The 23567-nt window shown below is 46.3% G+C and overlaps 1 protein-coding gene across 5 annotated transcripts in view; it reads right to left on the bottom strand.

Moving 5' to 3' along the window:
- Sh3tc2 (SH3 domain and tetratricopeptide repeats 2) overlaps positions 1 to 23567 on the bottom strand; it is a 57095-nt gene that overhangs the window by 16483 nt on the left and 17045 nt on the right. For all 5 annotated transcript variants that reach the window (XM_076555345.1, XM_006985158.4, XM_076555346.1 and 2 more), the window contains 5 exons: positions 21784 to 21979; positions 10132 to 10265; positions 7351 to 7392; positions 5529 to 7226; positions 5255 to 5435 (listed from right to left, as the gene is read on the bottom strand). In XM_076555345.1, coding sequence (XP_076411460.1) covers positions 5255 to 5435; positions 5529 to 7226; positions 7351 to 7392; positions 10132 to 10265; positions 21784 to 21979 — 2251 coding nt within the window. The remainder of the gene's footprint in view (positions 1 to 5254; positions 5436 to 5528; positions 7227 to 7350; positions 7393 to 10131; positions 10266 to 21783; positions 21980 to 23567) is intronic.

Raw genomic sequence — 23567 nt, 5'->3', positions numbered from 1 at the left:
AGCAATGGTTCACCAGTCAATTGGCTGACTCTGATGAAATGGACAAATTCCTAGAAAGACCCAAAAAAAAAAGTTGGTCAAAATAAAAAGAAAATTGAAACACACCTTGCCAAGTAACTGAGCAAAAATATGTAAGGGAGGAGAGATCTAGTCCAGCTCCCCCTTTCAAAAGTCATGGCGCAGTGTGATGGGGAGAAAGTGGTTCACATCACAGGATACAGGAAGCAGAAGACAGGGAGCCTGCACTGGTCGGCTCTTTTCCCCCCTGTATTTCACCTGGGCCACCAGCCTATGGGATGGCGCCATCTGCATTTGTGATGGGTATTTATTGCTTAGTTACATCTCTCTGGAATCCCTTCTCCAGTCCACCCAGAGGTGTGCTTTCCTAATCACCTATAAAGTGCTAATGGAGCTTGATCATCATAAAGAGCAGCCAAGTTCATTGCATGAGGCAATCAAGACAGCAAGATTGGGAGAAAATGTCTGCAACACACACGTCTGATGAGAGACTCGGGTCCACAATACATGAAGTCTTACGGTCAACAATAAGAAGGCAAAAGGCCCGATTTTAAAACAGACAAGTGACTTGGGCAAATATTTCTCCAAAAAGAACATATAACGCCCATGAAACAATGTTCAACATCTTTAGTCACTACAGAAATGCAGATTCAAACCACAATGGAAAAAATGAGATTCCATCCCACCCCACTAGGAGGGCGAAAATGAAACACATACAATAGTAAATATAGTGAGGGTATGGGAGTGGTGAGGTCATCACACATTAGTCACAGGGATGTCAAATGATACAGTCTCTTTGGGAAAAGACTCTGTAGTTATGAACCCCTTACAATTCTCTAACCCCACTCCTAGGTACATACTCAAGAGAACCACAACCCCAAGTTCACTTGTTCATGAACGTCCATCACGCACCATAGCCACAAAATGGAAACATCCTACATATCCATCAACTCAGGGATGATATAAACAAATATGGCATAGCCACAGGATATTGTTCAGCAATAAAAATTATGAATAGTGGGCCAGGAAGATGGCTCAGCAGATAAAGGCTCTTGTGACCAAGCCTGACATGAACGAGCCTTGGAAACATTACATTAATTGAAAGAACCAGTCACAAAACTGATCGCATTGGTAGTTAGTGTCAATGGGGATACACAGCAGGTCTGTGATTTCCAGTGCAGGATGAGAATTGGGGAGTAGGAAGTCCTGCTGCTGATGGCTTTAGGGTTTGGAGGAGGAGGTCCTGAAGATGATTGGCAGTTTGGTAGCAATGAGACTTAGCACAGCTACATGAAAAAGCAAACACTAGAGTGTATGTTGAGCTGTAAATTAAGTTGTAAAGGCTCTGTTGTATTGCATGTGATTAAATGTCAATGATGCTGTTATCAAGAGTTCCTGCATGATAATATCTGCTTGAATACCTGTAAGAGCAACACACACTCTCACTCAGTGGAGGCTGTGTTGGATAGTTTGTTTGGATTTTTTTTTTTCCGAACTATGGGACTCCCCAGCACTTACCATAGTATCTGGCCCATCAGAAAGGCTCCCATGGTGGAATATGCCAACTCTGAGACAGACTCCCATCATGAGATGGGGAAGTGGACCCAGGGTCCCACCACTAACCAAGAAGCTATCTGCAAATGATACCCACTGGTAAGAAGACAAACACTTTTCTCCAACGGAGTCACACTGGGTATATTAACTTCAGGGCAGGACCTATGCCCAGCAGTAGTTGGTCAGCACAAAGCAAACTCATTGTTTGTTTTGTTTTGTTTTTGTTGTTGGTGGTGGGGTTTTATTATTATTATTATTACTGGTTTTTTGGACTCTGTTTCATTTTGTTTTGTTTTGGAATTTTTTGAGTCATTGGTCTTTCACTTGTTTGTTTTGATTTTTCATTTTCACTGGGGATTTTTTTTCAATAGTTTTGTTTGTTTGGATTTTTATATTTTTTTATTTTTAGACAGAGAAAAAAGGACATAAAATTGGGTAGTAGGGAGGTGGACAGAATCTGGGAGGAAAAACATGATCAAAACATATAGTATGAAAATCTTTTTCAATAAAACAGATCTTAGCCTCAAAAATGCTGGCTCATCATTTCATAGTGATACTTTTTTAAAAATGCAAGCAAAAAGTATACTGCATTGTATAATAGACCTTTTGCCATAATCTTACATATATAATTAAAGTATATGTGTACTATATTTAATATACCTAGAACTTAGTATAGAGAATGGGATGTATAATCTTTCATATGCATGAACTATTTATTGAGATTTTTAAAAACTGTAAATAGCTACTTCTGGAAAACTTGGGGCATAGGAACTTGCCAAGAAATCCTTGTTTTTCGGTGCATAATCTTCAATGCTGGTTTGATTATCTTTTTTTTTAACTGTAAGTAATTATTTAATTTTAGGGATAAAAATCTACCATTGTATCCTAGCTTGTATTCAATACTTGGTTCCTTGTTTGTGAGTACTCCTTAAGGAGGGGTCCATGTTGCTCTACACCTAATACTGCATAGGACAGGATCAAAAAGAGCATGTGGAATGGGAACCTGAATATCCATTGATGGCACTGACCACTAATCTAGTCAGTAAACATTAGAAAGCTTGCCTCCATACTACAAGCCCCTTTTTTTTCTTGCCCACACTCGGAGCAATCCAGCCAGTGCCTCCCTTTGGCAATGAATCCCCGGCTCTCTTTCAACCCTCAGAATGCAGGGAAGCATACAACATATCAACTGAGTTGATAACAACTCAGTTATCACTCAGCTGCCCACACAAGCACAGAGCAATTGCCTAGTTCTATGCTCGTTACAAGGTCTGCCTACAAGAACTCTGACCATACTTCGAGTGTTCCAGACCCCCCAAAAAACCTTAGGTCTCTGACTCCACTCCCCCATATCTAAAAGGCCCACAATTTTTAGAATCTGCCTCAAAAAATGAAGCCTCTTTGGAGGAACTAGGGATCTGACAGCTTTTGGTATAGTAAGCTGGTCTCAGACTCAACTAGAAGGTTCCTAATTCAAACTGGTTCTATGAACATAGCGACCAAGACAGTAGCTTGTAAGGACATGTTATTAGGTCACAGCAGGACTTGGTTTCTAGACTCCTAATTCTAGCCATTTTTTCCAGTAGCTGCTATCTTCTTGTGGTCCCTACACCATATCTCTTCTGTATCTCCTGCATCATCTAAGAACAGTAATTCTCCTCTCTCTCTCTCTCTCTCTCTCTCTCTCTCTCTCTCTCTCTCTCTCTCTCTCCTGTCTGTCTGTCTGTCTGTCTGTCTGTCTCTCTCTCTCTCTCTCTCTCTCTCTCTCTCTCTCTCTCTCTCTCTCTCCCCCCACACCTTTAGGATCTCAGTATTCTTGACAACTGACCCAGAGCTGAGAGCACAGGATGGCCATCGGGAGCTGGGAACAGGAGTAGTCTGAAACTAAAAATACACCGTCACATTTGGCAACCTTCCTTTAGTCATTTAAAACCTGACTTAGTTCCTAAAGCCCAGTTCCCAGATGTCTACGACTATTCCATCTCAAAATTTCACAGAAAGCCTTTTGTGTCTGTCCAGAGGCATCCAGACTCCTAGGGTATACGGGAATGGATACAGGACAGGCTGGACAGGCCTTCCTTGGACACGACCCCATCCATGCTGCCTAGGTCAAAATTCTCCTCTCCCTGGCACCAAAGGCAAAAGGCACTAGAAGACATCTGATTTTTGTAAAAGAAAGGGGAACAGAAAAGAAATAGGGTGAGCAGGGAGAAATACATAGAGAAAGAGTTCCGTGTGCTTAACCACCATCTGATTGCCTACATACCCACAGTTACCATGGTACTCTTGCTGGCTGGTTCTATGTCCATTGACACAGTTAACAAAATGCCTCTACAAACCCAGTCTGTAGGCAAGCCTGTAGGGCATTTCTGATTTAGTGATTGATCAAGGAGGGCCCAGCCTGTTATGGGTGATGCCACTTCTGGGCTGGTGGTCCTGTGTTCTATAGGAAAGCGGGCTGAGCAAGCCAGGGGAAGCAAGCCAGTAAGCAGTACTCCTCCATGGCCTCTGCATCAGCTCCTGCCTCCAGGTAGCTCTGAGTTCCCGTCCTGACTTCCTTCAATGATGGACTATAATGTGGAAGTATAAGTCAAGTAAGCCCCCCCTCCCTAACTTGCTCTTGGTCATGGTGTTTCATCTCAGAAGTAGAGACCCTAACTGTGGCAGAAGCTAGCTTGAACTAGTTTCCCCTGGAATGCCTCTCTGCTCATCCCTAGGAAACATCTCCACTGTATTTAGAAGCCATCCAGAATTACAAATGGAGCATCACAACACAAATCTGTTACAAAGTGAAATGGAAGCTTTTAAGACCTCTGGGGAGGGGGGAGGGGGGTAAATGAAATGCATCAAGGCCTGTTAGAGACAGGGCTGCAGGTTGCCCACCAGTAAAGGAGAATCCTGGCGGCCCTGGACCAGTGAAAGAAAAGAACTGGAGCAAGCAGATGGCATGGTGTGTGGGGAGACTGAGTGTCAGTGGCCTAAAGGCTGCTTGGATACATAATGGACACACTTTTGCAAAACTGAAAGTTGTTCAGAAAGTGCTAAGAAGTCAACCACAAAATACAGTGCTAATATACAGTTTTCCCACACAACGAGGTGCCAAGTCCACCCTTCTGCTACCCCGTGGTCATTCTGAGGCTCGGTGAAAGGAGACGTGACTGCCTGAGTCCCAGTTCCATTTTAAAGATGAGGTCCCAATCCTGCATTTTTTTTACCATAAAATTTTACACCCTGCTTCATGACACTTACTTACTGTGTGTCCTCTCTGGAATCGCAGTTGTCTTCGAGTAGCGAAGACCACTGAAGGGGCTGTGATCCTCAGTCTAACTGCCCCCCCCCCTTGAATCATGCACTCTCAGCCAGTCACGGGACACCGTGTTTTGGAAACACACAAGTAAGACTGACACAGTAATCATTACAAACCCTGTCTGTATTTCAGGGACTTTGACTCATTCATTGCTCATGGTGGTACTGTAAGATAAATGCCATTATCATCCTCCTCTGACTGACGAGGAAACCGAGGTACAACGTGTCCAAGGCCACAGAACTCCCAGCTGATACATAGTGATGCATGGTTGCTGCAAGACCCACGGTTCTCCATCACAATATCCACATATCACAAGCATTTGGGCTTGGCGTCTTTAGAGAAAGAACACCATTTCTCCCTAAGGCAGGGACTCACCTGGATGTATTTAGGTTCCGATACAGCTGCCCGAGAGACTCCAGTAACAGACCCTCCATCTCCCGGTCCCTGAGTTGCTGAGCCAGGGCCAGCCAGTGTTCATGATACGTAATGCATGCATCAGGGTTTGGGGACACCGAGCTGTAGAAATGGCAGAGGGATTTGGTGACCTGAAGCTGACCTGAACATAAAGCAAGGACATGAATGAGACACGGGCAAAACATGTACCAACACTTTTTTTTCCAATGCTCCCAGCAATATGGGACATACTCACTGTTCAAGTGTTGATGCCTTAAGCCAAACAGCAATGCCATTTCATAACAAAGGCGGCTATGGACCAGCTGGTGCCCAGACACCAGAGCTTGGCCCAACCAGAGCAACACTTGTATCAATTCCATGTCTGTCTCCTTGTTGGCTTGGAGTTCAGAATACAACCGGACAGCCTGCCGAAGATAACCTCTGGCTGACTGCTGCATGCAGGACTTGAGGCTCAAGTGGCCAAGATTGGCCATAGATACGGCCTGGTTCCGCACATTCCCCATTTCGCGAGCTCTGATCAAAGCTCGCAGAAAGCTCTTGGCTGCCCGTCTTGTCCGGCCTTCGTCTTGAAAGGCAAGTCCCAGGAGGTTATGGACCACTCCCCTCTGGGTCGTGCACTCTGTCTCCCTCAAGGAACACAGTAGCGGTTCAAGGATCTCCAGAGCTTTCTTGGCCTGCCTGGCTAAGAGATAAGCCCAGGCCAGACAGAGAGAGGATTCAAAGGCTTCTTGCTCCCCCAGTAGCTTCCCTAAGGCCTGGGCCTGGCTCAGGTAGTAGACAGAACCATCGGGAGACCTGTGCTGGAGGTACATTTTAGACAGGATGAGACACAAGGTCCTCTGAGTGCTCAGGTCCATCTGCTCTTCACAGACAGCCAAGGCCTGCCTGAGGGTTGGGCAGGCCAGTGCAGAAACTTCACCCCAGCTTGAGGAAGGAACACCAAGGATCTTAGTGGCATTCTGGAGGACCAAATAGGCCTGCCAAATGGAAATAGACATCCCCCGGGCACTCTGGGGGGCACGTTTCTGAACAGAGGCCACCGCAAGATGTGGAAGATATTTCTTGTCATACAGAAAACTCAACATGGTGGCTGTAGCCTCCGAGGCAGGAGGGTATCCAGAAAGGAGCTGCAGGCGCTCAGCAAATGGCAGAACTTCCTCATGTCGGCCAAGGCTCAGGAGCAACCGGACGGCCAGAAAACAGGACCTGGCCTCCAGAGGACCACTCCCCACCACAATCCCTTGACGCAACACATAGGCCACCACATCCAGCTCATTCTTGGCGGTGAACTCTCGGTCAGGCAGGCAGGCTAGCAGAGTCCCTGCCTTTTCAAGCAACGTGGAACCTTTATGTCTCAGCCTCTGCCTCAAGTAGATGGCTGCCAAATTGATATACAGAGCAGACACTAGGCAAAGGTCCTCAAACGCCCCATCAAGGACTTGAATGGCCTCCTCAAAGTAGACCCTGGCCTGGGAAAGTTTGGTCTTCCTGATGCTTAGGCGGCCCAGGAGGAAGCAGAGCCGGGCATGCGCCCACGTCATGCGGCTCATCTTGGCCCACTTTCTTGAGGTCTCTAGGTAGGCCACTAGCTCATCCTCCTCAGAGAAGCTGTAAAAGGAGGAAGTCAGGAAAGAGAAGGAGAAATCGTAGAGGCTCTTAAAGTGGTCGGTATAGCCTTCATGATCCAGAAAAGCCAAGATGGGGGCAAAATGTTCCCTCTCGTCCTCTTCTAGACTAGTGCTTAGGTCCATGAACAGTTCCGGGTCACCGAGGTCATCAGGCTCTGGCAGGTGATAGCTGTCTGAGGAGGCTGACAGGAGCTCTTCCTCCAGGTTGGAGTCCATAGAACTGCTGGAACGCCTGGAGCCCAGGGTCTGCCGCTCCTCCCAGGTCCCACCAGACCTGGCTTCCTTGAAGCCCTCGGGCAGAGATGCTGTAAGGACAGGCAGAGTTGAGCATCCCTGAGTGTCTGCAACTAGGGTAGTTCAGCTCCTGGCAAGAGAATAGACGAGCTGACCTGAGGACAAGAGGTCGGGCTCAGCACGATCACTACTCACCGCTCAGATCACTCTGAAGACTCCGGATGGATTCGAACTCACCTAGGTAGAGATGAAGGACAGGCCTGGTATTAGGTCAGAACACGTCACCATTCCAAAGACCCCTGAGGAGCTTTTGAGTTGAAGTAAGGATAGGAATGGGCAGTCGTGACCCCCCTCAACATCAGCTTCAGGGTTTCTATCATCCTGTTTAACTCACACACTTTACAGCAGGGGCAGGTCAGAGAAGACAACGTGGAAACAAGAGGTGTGAGCATGAAGGTGTGTGAGAACCATCTCGAGAGGTGCAAGGCCCAAATCTCTCAGTTGCTTCATAGCAGAGCTGGAGAGAACCATAACCACAGGGCACTTCTAACATGCTGTGCTGCAGGGTATCACTCCTGCTTCCTTCCCGCTCTCCCTCCCTTCCTGCTTCCTTCCTGCTCTCCTTCCCCTTTCTACTTCCTTCCTTCTCTTCTTCCTGGTTCCTTCCTGCTCTCTCCCTCCCTTCCTGCTTCCTTCCTGCTCTCCCTCCCTTCCTCCTCTCCCTTTCTTCCTGATCTCCCTCCCTTCCTGCTCCTTTACTCCATCCACTCATCATCCACCCACTTGACAGACAGGAGTTCTGTGTGCAGTAAAAAGTACCAAGACTGGCAGCCATAAATGCTCACTGTTTCAAGGAACAAAAATGCTTCAGAGGTGCCCAGTTTTGTTCCCTCAAGCAACTTGATGGAATACGCTTCATGGTTCTAGATATTTCGACTTGGAGCTAGTCCCAGGCGTAGGTAGAGAATCAAATATATCTCAAGCCAAGGAGGACAGTGGAAATGGTAACTACAGATTCAAGGCTCACACCAAAACACAAGGAGTCGGTCGGCCCAAGTCCCAGGACTGATGTGATCACACAGGTGAAGTAGTCAAAGGGAAAAGAGAAGAAGATGCGGGAGGAGGGAAGGGGTGTGTTAATACACATGTCAATATTTCCAGAAAGAAACAAAACAAAAGCAGAGAGCTGAGAGAATCATAAAGGCCAGGTGACTTATACTGCAGCTGCACAATGTCACAAAAGTGGGGGAAAAAAAAAACTAGGCAAGAACCAAGAAGATGTGTGGAGCCCAGGCAAGGAAAGCATGTTCTTGACTCAGGAGCCCCCCACTAACGGACCTGTGGAGGTCAGAGCCACACAACCCTCAGGACAGCCACTGCTAGAGGAAAGAGTCCACTTTCCCTGGGAAAGCAACAGCAGTGGTGTCCTCACACTTAGTGAAATCAGTGAACTCTGGACCGTTAGCCCCTCGTCAAGCCCCACCTCTGCCTGCTCTCCTGTGGGGAGAGCTTCCAGGGTTGCCATGGCAGGCACTCCAAGGCGCACCTTAGAAAGGGTGAATGGCCTACAGCAGAAGCTGGAAGAGCTGAGGAGTTTGCCTCACAAAGCTGTGGCCTCTCCAGGGCTGAAGGACACATGCCCATTTCATGTGGCCGTTTCTCTCGGGGACCAGATCACTGAAAGCCTGTGTTGTATTCATCACAAGACGGGAGCAGACTCAGAGAATCACTCCTTCCCCAAGCCGTCAGCCCTAAAACAGCTGGCATTTACTAGTAATGCAGTTCCCCTTCTGGTTGCCTTGAGGCCGGGGTCAACACAGCCATAAGGCATAGCCCACAGCCAGCAAAGTTGACTCCTGGTCTTTAAAAAAAAGAAATGGCATGCTTCCTGGGACCTGGGGATCTCCCAGTCAATGGGCCAACAGGAAACATACCTTTGATCCAAGTCTATTACCAACCACTGCTCCCCTCCCTGCTCCCAGGGCACACTGGTCCTTGATGTTCAGAGCTCTGCTCCCCCCACCAGGAAATGCTCAGGGCTTCAGCTCCCAGGCCGAGGCTGGCAGATCTGCTACAGTGAGAAAGCTTTGCTAGGACTGAGAGTCAATATATGGGCTTTGCATTCCTCACAAAGGCTCCCTATACACGGGGAAAGTCTCCAAGTCCCTCTCTTCCTGGAAACTGGCCAGAGAGTCCCTTATGAATGAAGAATCTCCGGCTAGTCCCATGAAATGACAACCATCTAATTCAGCCACGTAGACGAAGGCATACCACTATCACTGAGAGGTGGGAGAAAAGAGAACCCTCCCCCAGCCTTATTAGTGAGAGTAACTCTACTCCTTCACACAAAGCAGTGGGTCTTTCCCATCATAAGGAAACTGTTAGCGTTCATTCACTCATTCATTCAACATTGCCAAAAACTATGCTAGGCAAGGTAGATCGACTCCTGAGACTGATTCATTCATCCAGCAACTCAGGGTCATCTTATATCTTGGGCAGTGTGATGAAATGGACTGCCCTGGCTTGTAGTTATCCTGGCTCATGTACTAATATTCTTGGGCCTCAGTTTCCTAATCTGTAAAATAAGGGGAGAAATTGTCTCTGAGATCTCTTTCCAGTTATTTGTATGATTTGTGAATTGGTACCTCGTCAGCCCTGTGACCTTTAGCCACGACTTGGGAAGGCCACGACTCGGGAAGTTCTTGCTTTCCTTGGGCTGAAAGGCCCACACAGCTGACCACCCATGGAAAAGGCAAGTTGGTTTCATCAAGTGTGACAGTTGCTGGATAACACTATGTGTGCAATCCAGAAAGATCTGAAATCTGCAGGGACTGCTGATCAAGCATGAACCAGGTCATCAAGCGAATAATGATTGCAGCCCCAAGTTCCTAGACAGTGTTAGAAGGTAGAGAGAGTCTCTTTCTGGCTACAGGCTCTTTTCTGGGCTTTCTCCGGGGTCTGAGGAGCGACACTCACTAAGCCGGTAGACGGAAGCCATGTCAGTGTGAGCAAGCGCATGTAAAAAGCCGGAACACTCAGCCTTCCTGTCACTTCCCGGGGCCCAGAGAGAACATCTTTCCTCGTCACTGAAAAAGGCAGCGTTCTTGCTCCTGGATGGGGCAGAAGACAGACACAGGTTAGCGCTGGGCTTCAGATTCCCCGTCTTCCTCTCTCCATACGAGGACGAGGACGGAGTAAAGCTTAGAGAAGCGGGCTTGTCCATGGTTGACTTCAATTCCTCACTGTTGCGGTCTGTGCAAGAGAAGAAAGGGAAGTTGTACGGTGATAAGTGGGTTAAGGGGAGGTGGAAAGACCCTTCTATTAAAATTCCATCTCCCAGCCCGGTGGTGGTGGTGGTGGTGGTGGTGGCGGTGGTGGTGGTGGCGGCGGCGCAGGCGCAGGCGCAGGCGCAGGCGCACACCTTTAATCCCAGCACTTGGGAGGCAGAGCCTGGCAGATCTCTGTGAGTTCAGGGCCAGCCTGGTTTAGAGTGAGATCCAGGACAGGCACCAAAACTACACAGAGAAACTCTGTCTCGGAAAAAAAAAAAAAAAAAAATCCTTCTCCCCAGGGAAAGAAAGTCCTGTCCCTCAAACCCCAGTGGCATCAGTTTGTAACGGGAGCGACAGGAATTGGATTTAAAAAAAAAAAAAAAAAAAAAAAAAAAAAACACATGAAGTTCCTTTCTCCTTAGCTTAATTCCAGGAAGTCAGGGGCAAATGGTACCTGTCTAGAAGAACAGGAAAGAAAGCTCAGGAGCAACCCTACACGGTTGTTAAGATTTGATTCCCCGACACAGAACAGCACTATGTGACACTAAGAAAGGAAAGGAATTACTGAGGGGACAGAAAGTGAGTAGAGGGAGCATGGGGGGTGGGGAGGTGGAGAGGAGGGAGGGGCTGAAGGAATCTTAAACAGAAGAGTCTTCGAGCACAGCGCGGCCTGTGTGCAACCTACCTGTGAGGTCTCCTTTGCTTGTCAGAGGTTAGTCTGAAAACTACGGATGCCTGACAAAGCACATCCGGTATTTACCTGCAAGCTGGTGTGTGAGCTTACCCCTGTCCCCCCAGCACTCCTTGGGAGGCTGAGACAGAGGAATGCTTTGAGTTCAAGGTCACACTGGACTAATCTAGTGAGTGCTAGACCAGCCAGCCTGGGCTACAGAGCGACTGAGGCAGGAGAGTAGGGCAGAGAGAGAGGTCAGGAAAGCCTTGGGGAAAAGCAGCAAAGCTAATACAAGAGAGAGAGAGAGAGAGAGAGAGAGAGAGAGAGAGAGAGAGAGAGAGAGAGAGAGAGAGAAAACTGGTGATGAGGAAAGCCAGACACCCTCACTCACATACCTCACACCCCCCCACCCTCAGCCAAGGCCAGCTAGAACTGGCTGGAGCCACTGTTGCAGGTACAGAGGCACGCACACTCCAGAGAGTCTGAAGGTGACCAACCTGTGGTTCATTATGAACTTCATGTTAACAGACAGCCCACCCTGTTCAAATGACTCCCCCAAATATGTACTACTGGGATGTAAAAGCCCCGTTCTTTGTATCACATGACCCTTTCGGCTTCTAAAATTTTCCCCCTGCTCTGGCTGTCTTCCAATCTTGAAAGCATTCTGCTACCATCCACTGCACATGCCTACTCAGTTCCTTGTTCTAAACCTAAAAATCTCAGCAAGATGCCCCCTGATGACCCCAATGTCCACAGATATCATTGTGTCCAAACAGAACACAAAACACAGCAAATATATACATCAGGTTCAGTCCCAACCAATTTAAAACCAAATCCTTCAAAACCCAAAAATTCGTAGCAGTTAATATGTTTGAAGGGTGCTACTACATTGTTATTTAATCTCCACAGGTGCGCTTTAGTCAGGGACTATTCTTATCCCCACTTACAGATTAAAAAATAAAAAACAGCCTCTCTAGTCAGGGCAGGGATATAGAGGGGTTGTGATGGGTCGCTGTGATGGTCCCTTGCTGCCTGTCTCCATAGCCCAGGAAAGAACAGCTCAAGGTCACTCCTCTCCTCCATGGCAGACATGCCGTAGAGTTGCATGCTGACACCTGGTCCACAGTTCTTCTCCCATAGGCGTGAGCCCCATCCCAGGCCTGGTCTCCAGGGTCCTCCTAGGATCCTCTATTTGCAGCTTCAAAATAGCATACAATTAAAACCTTGAGTTGGGATACGAAGGTTTCCCAACTTGATCTGGAGCCTGTGTGTAAGAGAGAGATGGACGCAAGCTCTTTCATAAAGCCCACACTCTAGAAAGGCAGCAGCTTCTAGAAGGGGTCTAGAGCGATGGCCCCGCAGTCAAGAGTGCATACTGCTCTTACACAGGATCTGAGTTCAGTTCCCGGCACTTGCACTGGGGGACTCACAACCACCTGTAACTCCAGTTCCAGTGGGGATCCAACACCCTCTTTCAGCCTCCCTGAGGACCTGCACGCCCATGGTGCACATATGTTCATGCAGGCTCACACATGTATGCATAAATAAAAAGCAAAGGCTGGAAATGGTGGTGCATACCTTTAATCCCAGCACTCAGGAGGTAGACGCAGGTGACTCTGTGAGTTCAAAGCCAACCTGGTCCTCAAAGTGAGTTCCAGGATAGCCAAGGCTGTTACCCAGAGAAACCCTGTCTCAAAAAAAACCATCAAAAAAGGAAAAGAAAATGTTTGGGGGGCTGGAGAGATAGCTGACTCGTTAAGAGCACTGGCTGTTCTTCCTGAGGACCCAGGATCAATTACGAGCACATACATGGCAGCTCACAACTGTCTGTAACTCCAGTTCCAGGGGATCTGACACCTTCACACAGACATACATGCAGGCAAAACACAAATGTATGTAAAATAATAAATAAATCATTAAAAAATAAAAATAAATAAAATTTAAAATATATGTTTATATATGTGTGTTTATATATTGTATATGTTTATATGTGTGTATATATATACCCATGTGTGTGTATTATATGCACACATACATATATAAACCCAAATTTTTAGAAGCCTTAAACATTACAACATGTTCTGAATTTGTCTGATCATTTGCTATTCATAACAACTCTCTTTGCTAATTGTTTTTAATCCATGTTTGCTGATGAATATGATTCAGGAGCATGTTCAGAACTGTACAGTTGGAGGGTGGTAACGTCAAAACTGAAAGTCATGTCTTGTCCATCAGCACCCATGTCAGTTGCCTCCGAGCTGATCTGCCAGCACCCTGACTTCCAGGAGTCTAAAGAGAATCCAAGAAACAGGGCGAGCTACATATTGTGGATTTCTAAACACAAAAACAGAGCTAGTGAACACAGCAAAGCACCCCATAACATGGCATGTGCTCCAAGGCTACTCTACCCTATACACACTCAAACCTGGAAGACACATGAAAAAGAAAAATGCCTTAACAACCCCGTAAAGTTTAAAAGAGGAAGGGGAATCTCAGGGATGCAGCACAAAGGGATGAGAGGTGAGAGCAGATGCCACAGAGATTCTAGTAGTTTAGCTGGGTTATAATCACCCACCCGGGACAGGAAACTTGATCTGGAGCCTGTGTGTAATAGGGAGTTGGACATAAGTTCCTTCATAAAGCCCACAGTCTAGAAAGGCAGCAGCTTCTGTACAGAGGGCTGCAACATGTCATACTGCCGCCTGCCAGTCTGCACACCTTTCACCTCTGTGAGTCCTGGGAAACATCAGGCCCCAGTGCCTCCACCGTTGGAGTGAGCAGGAGCCCAGCGTACACGGTGCCACGCAACATTACAGGACCTGGACCAGGAGCTCCTCGGACTTCAGGAGAAGCAAACGCAAAGATGCCTCTTGGCAAGGAGGTTTTCTTTTCTGCAGGATCCATGCAAGGTCCATCTTTTAAAACACTGAAAACAGTACACACACACACACACACACACACACACAAATGCAGATTATGAAAATGTAAAAAGAAATGTAAATTATGAAAGAAAAACAAACAGAATCCCAAAGAAGTCCATGAATCCTGCAAAATTGGAAGCAGCAGTCATCTGAAGATGGACTGACAATAAGCCTGGTTAAAACAAAAAGACAGGAAATGAATAGGGGCTACCCGTGAAAGGCTGGATGGTTTTCAGAGGCAACAATCCTCTGAGGAAAATGCAGCTCTACAAATGGAAAGCAGAGTCACGGACATCAAGAATGATAAAGATGAGTTACATGGCAAGTTCAGTGGTAGCAGAGGAGAAAGTTAGAAAAACTGAAGAATCCTCCAAAAAACAAAAAAAAAAACAAAAAAACAACCTGACTCAGCAAGATTGATGACAGAGTAAGTCCAACATGGTGGAGACCAGGATTCCGGGAGAGAGGCTAAAAGATTGGGAGGGGGCAATATTCAAAGGGAGAGTGACTGAGAAGTTTCCGGAATTGGAGGAAGACATGATGAATCTTCAAACTGAAGAAGCACACCAAGTCCTGAGCAAAACAAATGAAAATGATTTTTTTTTTTTTTTTGGTTTTTCGAGACAGGGTTTCTCTGTGTAGCTTTGTGCCTTTCCTGGAACTCACTTGGTAGCCCAGGCTGGCCTCGAACTCACAGAGATCCGCCTGCCTCTGCCTCCCGAGTGCTGGGATTAAAGGCGTGCGCCACCACCACCCGGCTGAAAATGATATTTTTAACAAGAAGAAATCCATTTCTCATAGGTCTTTCCAAGTTATCCTTTTTTTTTTTTTCTTATTCTTACTTTTGGGTTCAACTCTCCATAATTTAAGCATTCAATTTAATGACACAAAAGAAATATAAATGATGGCCGGGTAGGGGTGGTACATGCCTTTAATCCCAGCACCCCAGAGGCAGAGGCAGGCGGATCTCTGAGTTCGAAGCCAGCCTGGTCTACAGAGTGAGTTCAAGGAGAGCCAGGGCTATGTGGAGAAATTGCCTCAAAACAAAAAGAAAAGAAAAGGAAAAAAGAAAAGAAATATAAATGACAAAAACACATACATCTGAGATAAAACTAAATAAAGAACAAAATAATGAAGGCAAATGTTATAATCAATAGTACAGAAAGCAGAGACAGCCAGCAAATGAAAACATGGTTCTCTGAAAACACTAATAAAACAGACAAAGCCCCAGCATGATGTGCTTGTATTTTTTTCTTGTTAGTTCCCCACTCACACGTACTTTGAAGATGTTATTCTATGCCTAGATAAATTATCATCCGAGAGTATTTAATCCAAACAAGGGCTGAGGACTGGCGGGGCTTGCAAGCTGTGGAATGGCACTGGAAGGAACTACCAGAGTGAGCCTTGGCAGACAGCAGGGGTTAACCTGCTATCGACACCTAACAGGCACTATTCACATCTCGGGGAAACTGTAAAGGATCAAGTTCTAAGATAGAAAACGACTTCCTACCTACGGAGAGATGGCCAACAGCATCATGTTAATCAGCAAAAGTGGATGTCATGAGAAACAGAATCATAAACAGAAAAACCATAAAGAGTAAAAGAGACAAAGCAATAAAAGATATAATTTTTAACACTATGAATTCTGAGTTTTCTCCTACTCTCTTTTTGCTGGTTCTGAGCAACTGGCTTATTAATCTTGCTTACTTTCTTTAGTTTTGATATCTGGGTGCATTTCCTGTTGGTTGCACTTTGTTAAAATGAACTATACCACAATGGAGACATAATGTTAACTTAAAAAAAAAGTCACTGTGCTTGCTATGGGAGACACCTGTCCCCTTGTTCAGGGAAGCTGTGTTGACCCCACCCCCACCCAGTGAACTCTCACTAGTGTCCAGTCTGCAAAGAGAAAGGTCTTCATGGAAGAAAATGTCCCTTCATGTTTCCAAGCAAAGCCATGGTCAAGCAAGGCTTTGACTTATCCTCAAATAGAGGAAGAATTGGTGAGAAAGGTTGAGAGGAGCCAGAGGCTGCTCTGCCCAAGCCCAGGTGACCCTTGAGGACCAGATCCTCAGCTGGACTTGACAGTAAAAAGTAAAGTGATTAATTTTGGCCACCTGCATGGTCTTAAATACTCAACAGGAAAGTATAACCAAAGATTAAAATGACTGTTCTGTTTCCTTCCTGAGGAACAATCCAAGGGACCATACTCACCAGACATTAGGCTTAACTCCATATGAGATGTCATTTAGGCAATTTTTATCACTGATGATTTTTTTTTTTTTAGACAGGGTCTTGCTATGTAGCTCTGATCATCCTGGAACCTACTTTGTAGACCACACTGACCTCGAACTCACAGAGATCCACCTGCCTCTGCCTCATGACTTTGGCTCAATTCAATCAAGAAAGAAAAGCCCATTATTTTAGCCTACAAATTAAATGATGGCTAAATTATTTCTCCTCCTCCTCCTCCTCCTCCTCCTCCTCCTCCTCCTCCTCCTACCCCTCCTTCTGCTCCTCCTCCTCCTCCTTCTTCTCCTCTTCCTCCTCCTCCTCTTTCTCCCTCCCCCTCCCCAGCCATCTGAGAAGGGACCTCACACTGTGATTCTAGCCACTCCAACAGCTATCAAAGTGCCTGAAATCATCCTGAGTTCATCCATCACTCTCAAGTCCAATCTTAGAAGCAAAAGGGGGGTGGGCAATAGATGGATGCTCTTATAAGCCCATCAAGACATTCAAATGTTCTTATATTTGGACAAGTTTAAAAGTAACCTGTGCTCTGCTTCTCCTGGATCCATGTCTAGGACTTGTAATGCTCATAACTTAACTCTTAACTTCTCTCTCACATTTGTTTTCTGGCACCAATCAAAGACTTCCTTTGCTCCCCACATCTGACAGCTAACCAAATAAAGCAACTGATGCATTTTTTTTTTATCTTTTAGATAGGTCCACTGAATGGGGTACCCCAACCGCTACACCTGGCACTCACATTCAGCTGGAAAAAGCCAGGTCAGTCATCAACAGAATTCCATAATGGCAACTGGGGCTCCCTCTTCAGAGGGGAATGGTAAGAACAGGAACTAGAAATTGGCCAACTTGCCTAAATGGGTAAAAAGATCCCAAAGAAAAGTAGCCAGTGTCTTTCCTGGCTAAAATCCAGCAGTGTCCGTGGGCCTCTTGACAATGTCATTCTTGCTAGAAGCTAGAGGTGCCAGAATTGTTTGGAGACACTCATCCTTACCTGGTTTCTAAGTGATTTTAGGGTTATCAATTCAGAGTAGGGAATGTTAGAGTAGCAATGAAGACCCATTAAGAAAAATCTTCTGAGCCGGGTGGTGGTGGTGCATGCCTTGAATCCCAGTACTCGGAAGTCAAAGCCAGGAGGATCTCTGTGAGTTCAAAGCCAGCCTGGTCTACAGAGCAAGATCCAGGATAGGCACCAAAACTACACACAGAGAAACTCTGTCTCAGAGAAAAAAGAAAGAAAGAAAAGTTTTCTGGATGCTGCAGAGATGGCTCAATGCTTCTCCAGGTGGCCAGGTTTGATTCCCACCACCCATAAGGTGGCTCACAACCACCTGTAACTCCAGTTCCAGGAGATCCAATGCCATCTTCTGGCCTCCACAGACACCAGGCATGCACATGTTTATAGACATACATGCAAGCAAAACACTGGTCCACATAAAATAAAAGTATAAAAATAAAAGATTAAAAAGAAAAGAAAAACTTCTCGTCAAAAGAATACAGCTTCTGGCTTAGCATTCCAGTTGAGCTAGGTCAATCCCCCAGCCAAGGGAGTACCCCAAAGAAGGCAGGTTCTGCTTAAATCATGCTAAAGAGATAGGCAGAAGAATCCATCCTTTAATGAGATACTGTCCTTTTTCCTTCTCAGAATCCCTGCCCCTTATACAGAAGTGTACCAGGGTTCAGCCATGTGGCTTCCTCAGTCTGCCCATCTTTTAAACTATCCAGACAAGTTTCACTTCTTTTCTTCTGTCTGTCTCTTTTCTAGGCATGCTTTTTCCCTTATGATTTGGGTTTCCTTCCTCTTTCTCCAAAGTCCCCCTCCCTTCCTTCCTCCATGGGGCTGTTTGGGCACCATGGGTCTGACTTCCATGCCAGCTTAAATGATACGGGTCCTCCCCACCCCCCATTCTATTCTCCTCCTCTGGGCAGCTGTTGAGATTTATAACTTGGGTTCCTTTTCTTTCACATTCAAATAAAATTGCTCTTGAGCTTCAATAAATATAAAATAAAATCAATGCTTGCCTCAAGTATTACAGGCTGGTTTTCTAATTGCCATTGCTGTGAAACCAAGTGGCTGGCATTAAAATACTGTAAAAAAGGAAACTCGTCGATTTGTTTCCTTGGACAAGCATGAGGCTTTGGCCATGTGTCTAAAGCACCAGTCAAAAATTATTTAGAAAATAACCCTGGGGAAATGTCACTCTCAGTACATAAACAATGGGGTATGAATACATACCTATGCACAGACACATGCCCATACATATACCAACACCATAAAAACTCATATACACACACACAAAAACCCTCATACACATTCATGTTTATACCCTTTATGCGACACTAGGAAGAGTCTGGTTTAAGCAAACGCTGCTGTCCTTCCCTTTACAAAGAAGTGAACACAGTCTAAGAGCGACACCCTGTGGCATCGGCAAGCACACGGCACAGGGATGACACAGGAACTTCAGCAGTGTGCTGATGGTGAGGCCTGATTGCTTGGCTGTCAAATCTCTGAACTATGACCTCTAAACTCAAAGTCCACCTTTACGGTGTTTCAGGGACATCTGCAATCCCAAGAGTGCTTCTAGGGATATAAGGAGTCCCCCTACCTCTGCCCCTGCTCCCTGGTTCCTGAATCTCTTTCCCTTACCTACCCAACATGCAGCTTCTGATGCATTAGATCCCACAGGTGACCAGAGCATTGCCACATCCTCTGATGTGAAAGATGCTGTTCCTCGCTGTGAGAGGGGGCCCTTATAGCAAAGCACCAAATCAACTTAGTGAGCCTGAGTTGTCATTTGGGCAGGGTCTGAGTCACAGAAATCCAAATACGATTTGTAAACTCTAATACCTACCTCTAACATAATATCCTAATATAAGAACATCCTATAACAGCATCCTATTAAAACTGAACCTCCAAGATTACCTACCATGCCTAATGGCAACAAAAATGCAGTAATGAAAGCCAAAGTATCAAACACCAGCACACTGCAGCAGGCCTTGCATGCTCTGTGTGCATGCTCTTGTTTAAGCGCTTGATGATCCTATCAGGCAGTGCTAGGCTAGCATCACATACATGTACAGATAAGAAAACCGAGGGCCAGAAAAATAACTCACTCCATGCAAAGTCGCAGAACTGGTTAGCTCATGGAGACAAGGGATCCACTGGCTACAGATCTCTTTTGGCCAGTCTGACTCAGAAATCTGACAACCAGTAAGCTACTTACTATACCTCCAAGTCGTTCCCCGTTGTCAACCACAAAGGCCTTCCCAGGCAGCCTGCCTCACCCACCGCCGCCGCCAATCCTGTTAACCACCCCAGCGTCTCCCGGCCAGCTCCTTCAGACCTGGCCATTTTGTCGTCTTTCTTCATCATGCCTCAGCTGTAGAAATGGTTCTTCCCCCACTAAGTCTCTGCTCTTGTCCTTCTTTCTCCCTCTCTCCAGGACCTCCGTTACAGCATTCGTACACTTGATTCTAGGGTTCTAGATACAGGGCTTTGGATTCAAGCCCTTTACTGGTTTGTGTCGCCCCCCCCCCCCGCCCGACTCCCCACCCCCTGAAACAAAATAAAGGGGACACTCAGACTGGCATCTTTCACTTACCTGGCTGCCACCTTCTGTGACTGTCACGTCCCAAGCCCTTCTCAGAACATTTAGACGGAGCCTCTGGGGGCAGGACACAGATATCCATCCCTATGTGCAAGCCTCTCGGGTTCTTTAACTTCCTGTTGGTTGCTGCTCATCACCAGCGGCTCTTCCCCTTCCCCACTCCTCCTCTGGGATTCCAGCCTTAGCCTTGTCCCCGGACTCCTACCCCCTGCTCAGTGCCCTAGTGGTACATACCTCACCCAAAGCCAGGCAGCACCCATCATCTCTCAGCCTCTGCAGACATTCAGACATTCGCCATCCTCTTAAGATAAATGGCACACCCTACAGAGTCTCCCCACCTTCTGCCTCAGGGAAGGCCATGCCAGGTCTTGGCTACACTGGTGTTCTTCCGTTAATCTGTCCCCAAGAGGATGACTTGCTTTCCCATGATGCAAAGCTTAACTCAAAGGTTGCCTTTCTCATAGTAGTTTCCTTCTCTCTCTCTCTCTCTCTCTCTCTCTCTCTCTCTCTCTCTCTCTCTCTCTCTCTCTCTCTCCTGTGCCTTCTTTGTATGTTTCCTATTTTTTATTTTAAATAAATATAATAACATCATTTCCCCCTTCCCTTTTCTCCCTCCAACCCCTCCCATATCCCTGCCTCCTGCCCCTCCCATATCCCCTGCCTAACGAACTCCCTCTCCTGAGAGCTCTGTTGACTTCCGTGTCCACTTTATAAATCCCTGCTGTCCTCCACCCCTCTCAAGGCATCAAGGAGTGCCTTCCTTGTTCAAAGATTCAGATTTCACACTTCTGCATAGAAAAATAGCCTGTGTCCTCTCCCTGGAAAGGGCAGAACACAGAGGGAGTTTCTGTCCACGATCTGCTCTCTTTGTTGGCTCTTTTTCATGAGAGAAGGAAGTCTGGTATAAATACTAAAAGCATTAGACATTCCTTGTGTAGCCCTAGACATTCCTTATGTGTCCTTAGATAGTTCTTATGTAGCCACAGATATTCTTTTTTAACCTTAGATATTTCTTATGTAGCCATAGATATCCCTTATGTAGCTGTACCTATCTATTCCTTATGTAGCCACAGATATCCCTTACACAGCCATAGAATTCCTTATGTAGTCATTGATATTCCATATGTAGCCATAGATATTCCTTTGAAAGCCTTAGATATTCTTTGCAGAAGTTTAGATATTCCCCACTGTGGAAAACTGTGGTCACAGTGTCTCCATGTGTGGAGGCAGTTTATCTTTTCCTTTGCACTTGCCCAAGCCCAACTTTCTGCTTTCCTATTTGGGTGGAAGCCCACCAAATAGACTGGGCAATACTACCCATCTCTGCCCTTCCCATACCCAGGAGGGAAGGGGGTTAGAACAGCTGGTCACCTGCTGCTAATTGATCAGATAGGTCGATCTGTTCCTCAGAAGCAGCCCTTTCAGAATCAAGACAGACGGAGAAGGTGCCTCTGGTTCTCCTTGCCAGGGCTGACATCACACATTCAAGTTTTAACCTGAACACTAAGTGTGTGGACATCTCCAAGGGACCTGCCTCCCTGACCTACAAGGGGAGAATGTCATTGAATAAGCCAGTAATCTGCTACTCTCCATCTATGTTCATCCTTTGATGGGGTCTTGTAATTGGTCACTGTGAGTGATGGCACCCTAACCCTTACACTGCACCCCCTTTCTTGAGACTCTGATTATCCGTTTGAAAACAGCGAGGCTTCAAAGAGCATCTACAGAAATGAACTGAGACGATTCTTTTTCTGATCACTCCTCCTTCCTAGAGCTTTCTGTGTCCACATTGGTGTGGAATGGGTCCCCCTAGCTCTACATCCAGGGTACCCCCTGTTCTCTCTGAAAACCTGCCCAGAGGGGAAGGAAGCATTGGGCAAGGCTGCTGGGCCCCCAAACATACTCACACTGGGGAGCAGGAATCAGGATTGATGCTCCTGGTGGGGACAAAGCCCACTTCTCCTGAGCTCATTGACTTCCCAATGAACCACTGCAGCCCAGGAATGACAAAGCCGAGGATTTCAATGCTTTCTCCCCGGAGGAAGCTCAGTTCATCCTTTTGCTCCTGTTGGTAATCCATCATGGCCTTGCATCTTCCTCTGCCTGTGGAAAACAACACACTGGTCAACTGGAAAGATATAGGGAATGAGCCTTGCCCTGTCTATCAGTGTGACACAGACTAAGGTATCCCAGCCTTAGGAATTTCCATAATTCAGTCTGATCACTCATACACACACACACACACACACACACACACACACACACACACACACACACACACACACACACACATCAAAATCAAACTGGTAGGAATGGCCAGGGATAGCAGGCTTTTCATGTTGCCAAACCAGGACAATCCAAAAAGAAACTACAATCTGGGTGCTTTCGTTATCATGTTTTAAAAAGAAAAGACACAAATATAAGAAAGGTATTCTCAGAATACAGAATATGCATGCCTTTAAACTAGATAAGCTGATAGGAAGCTGGAATGTTCCTCATGTTATCCTCAACTGATTCTACCACCATTGTACATATCACCACCACGCTTGGCACAGGACCTCAGAGCAGTGTGTGAGAATCTTTACAGCAGAAGATGCCTACACCTCCTTGCAGCCGCTTCAGCCACTGTGACACCTGATGCTTCTAAACACTAGAGTCTAAAGCAAGGTACATCATGCCTGGTACCTAATCAACTCCCAGAAGATGCCACTTCACAATCACTGGTAGGACAGAGTGCTTCAGGGAAGCCAGAGCGATCTGGGACTATCCTTAAAGCCACAGTAATGACCCCATTTGACAAATGGCTCACCTAGGATCTAATAACAATGTTTTTGTGAGTACTGTACTCTCTTGTTTACAAAGCACATCTCTATACCCAGGTGAACCTGAGGGCTGAATGCCAGGCAGGGTACCCAGCAGAATTCCCCCTTCGTGGATGAGAAAGTGGGATGCAGTCCTGAGTGACGTGTCTAAGGGGCACAGGTAGAGCTAGGACTTCCTAGAATGCCAGGCTTCCCTGTTACTGCCCACCTCTCCTGCTCAGCTCTGCGACAGCATTTGGCTTGATGACACCACTTCTTTATTGAGAAGGTAGAAGCCTAGGGAAGGCAGGGAGCGCTGGTGTGAGGTTGTGTAAACCATAACAGACTCCAGAGCCCCATAGTTCTGTGTCCACAGGCTATGTTTCCGCAAAAGCTAAAAGCCTTGCTTATGGCCAGTTATTGCATAGTTCTAATATTTTGATTCTGTGAATCCTTATAGTTAGTTTAAGTGTTATTTGGGTTTGGAATTAGTAAAACTGTGGGTTGTTTTTCTTTTAACTAGAGATGTGTGAAAGGAAATGTGTTAGAACAGGGAACTGCAAGGATAAACTTTCAACGGTTCATTTTAGATACTTTGTTATCTACTAAATGCATTACTTAGCAATGTGTGTGCACAGAGATTAACTGACACGTGTATGTGTGTGTGTGTCATGTGCGTGTGTGAACACAGATATGTGTGTGCATTGTCGATTATCTATTCATCCAGTGTTTCCTGGGCACTCACTACGTACTAGGCATTCATAGTCCCCTGAATCACATTACTCTATGGAAAGCCAGAAAATATTTGAGTAAGGAGTCGGAAACTGGTGGCCCACAGGTCACATTTGGCTCCAAAATGTTTCATTTGGCCCATGCAAGACTTTTTTCCT

Source organism: Peromyscus maniculatus, chromosome 19 (genome assembly GCF_049852395.1).
Source record: "Peromyscus maniculatus bairdii isolate BWxNUB_F1_BW_parent chromosome 19, HU_Pman_BW_mat_3.1, whole genome shotgun sequence".
In the NCBI taxonomy this organism is placed as follows: Eukaryota; Metazoa; Chordata; class Mammalia; order Rodentia; family Cricetidae; genus Peromyscus; species Peromyscus maniculatus.
Note: the sequence above shows the minus strand (reverse complement) of the source record. Positions and strands in the feature narration are given on the sequence as shown.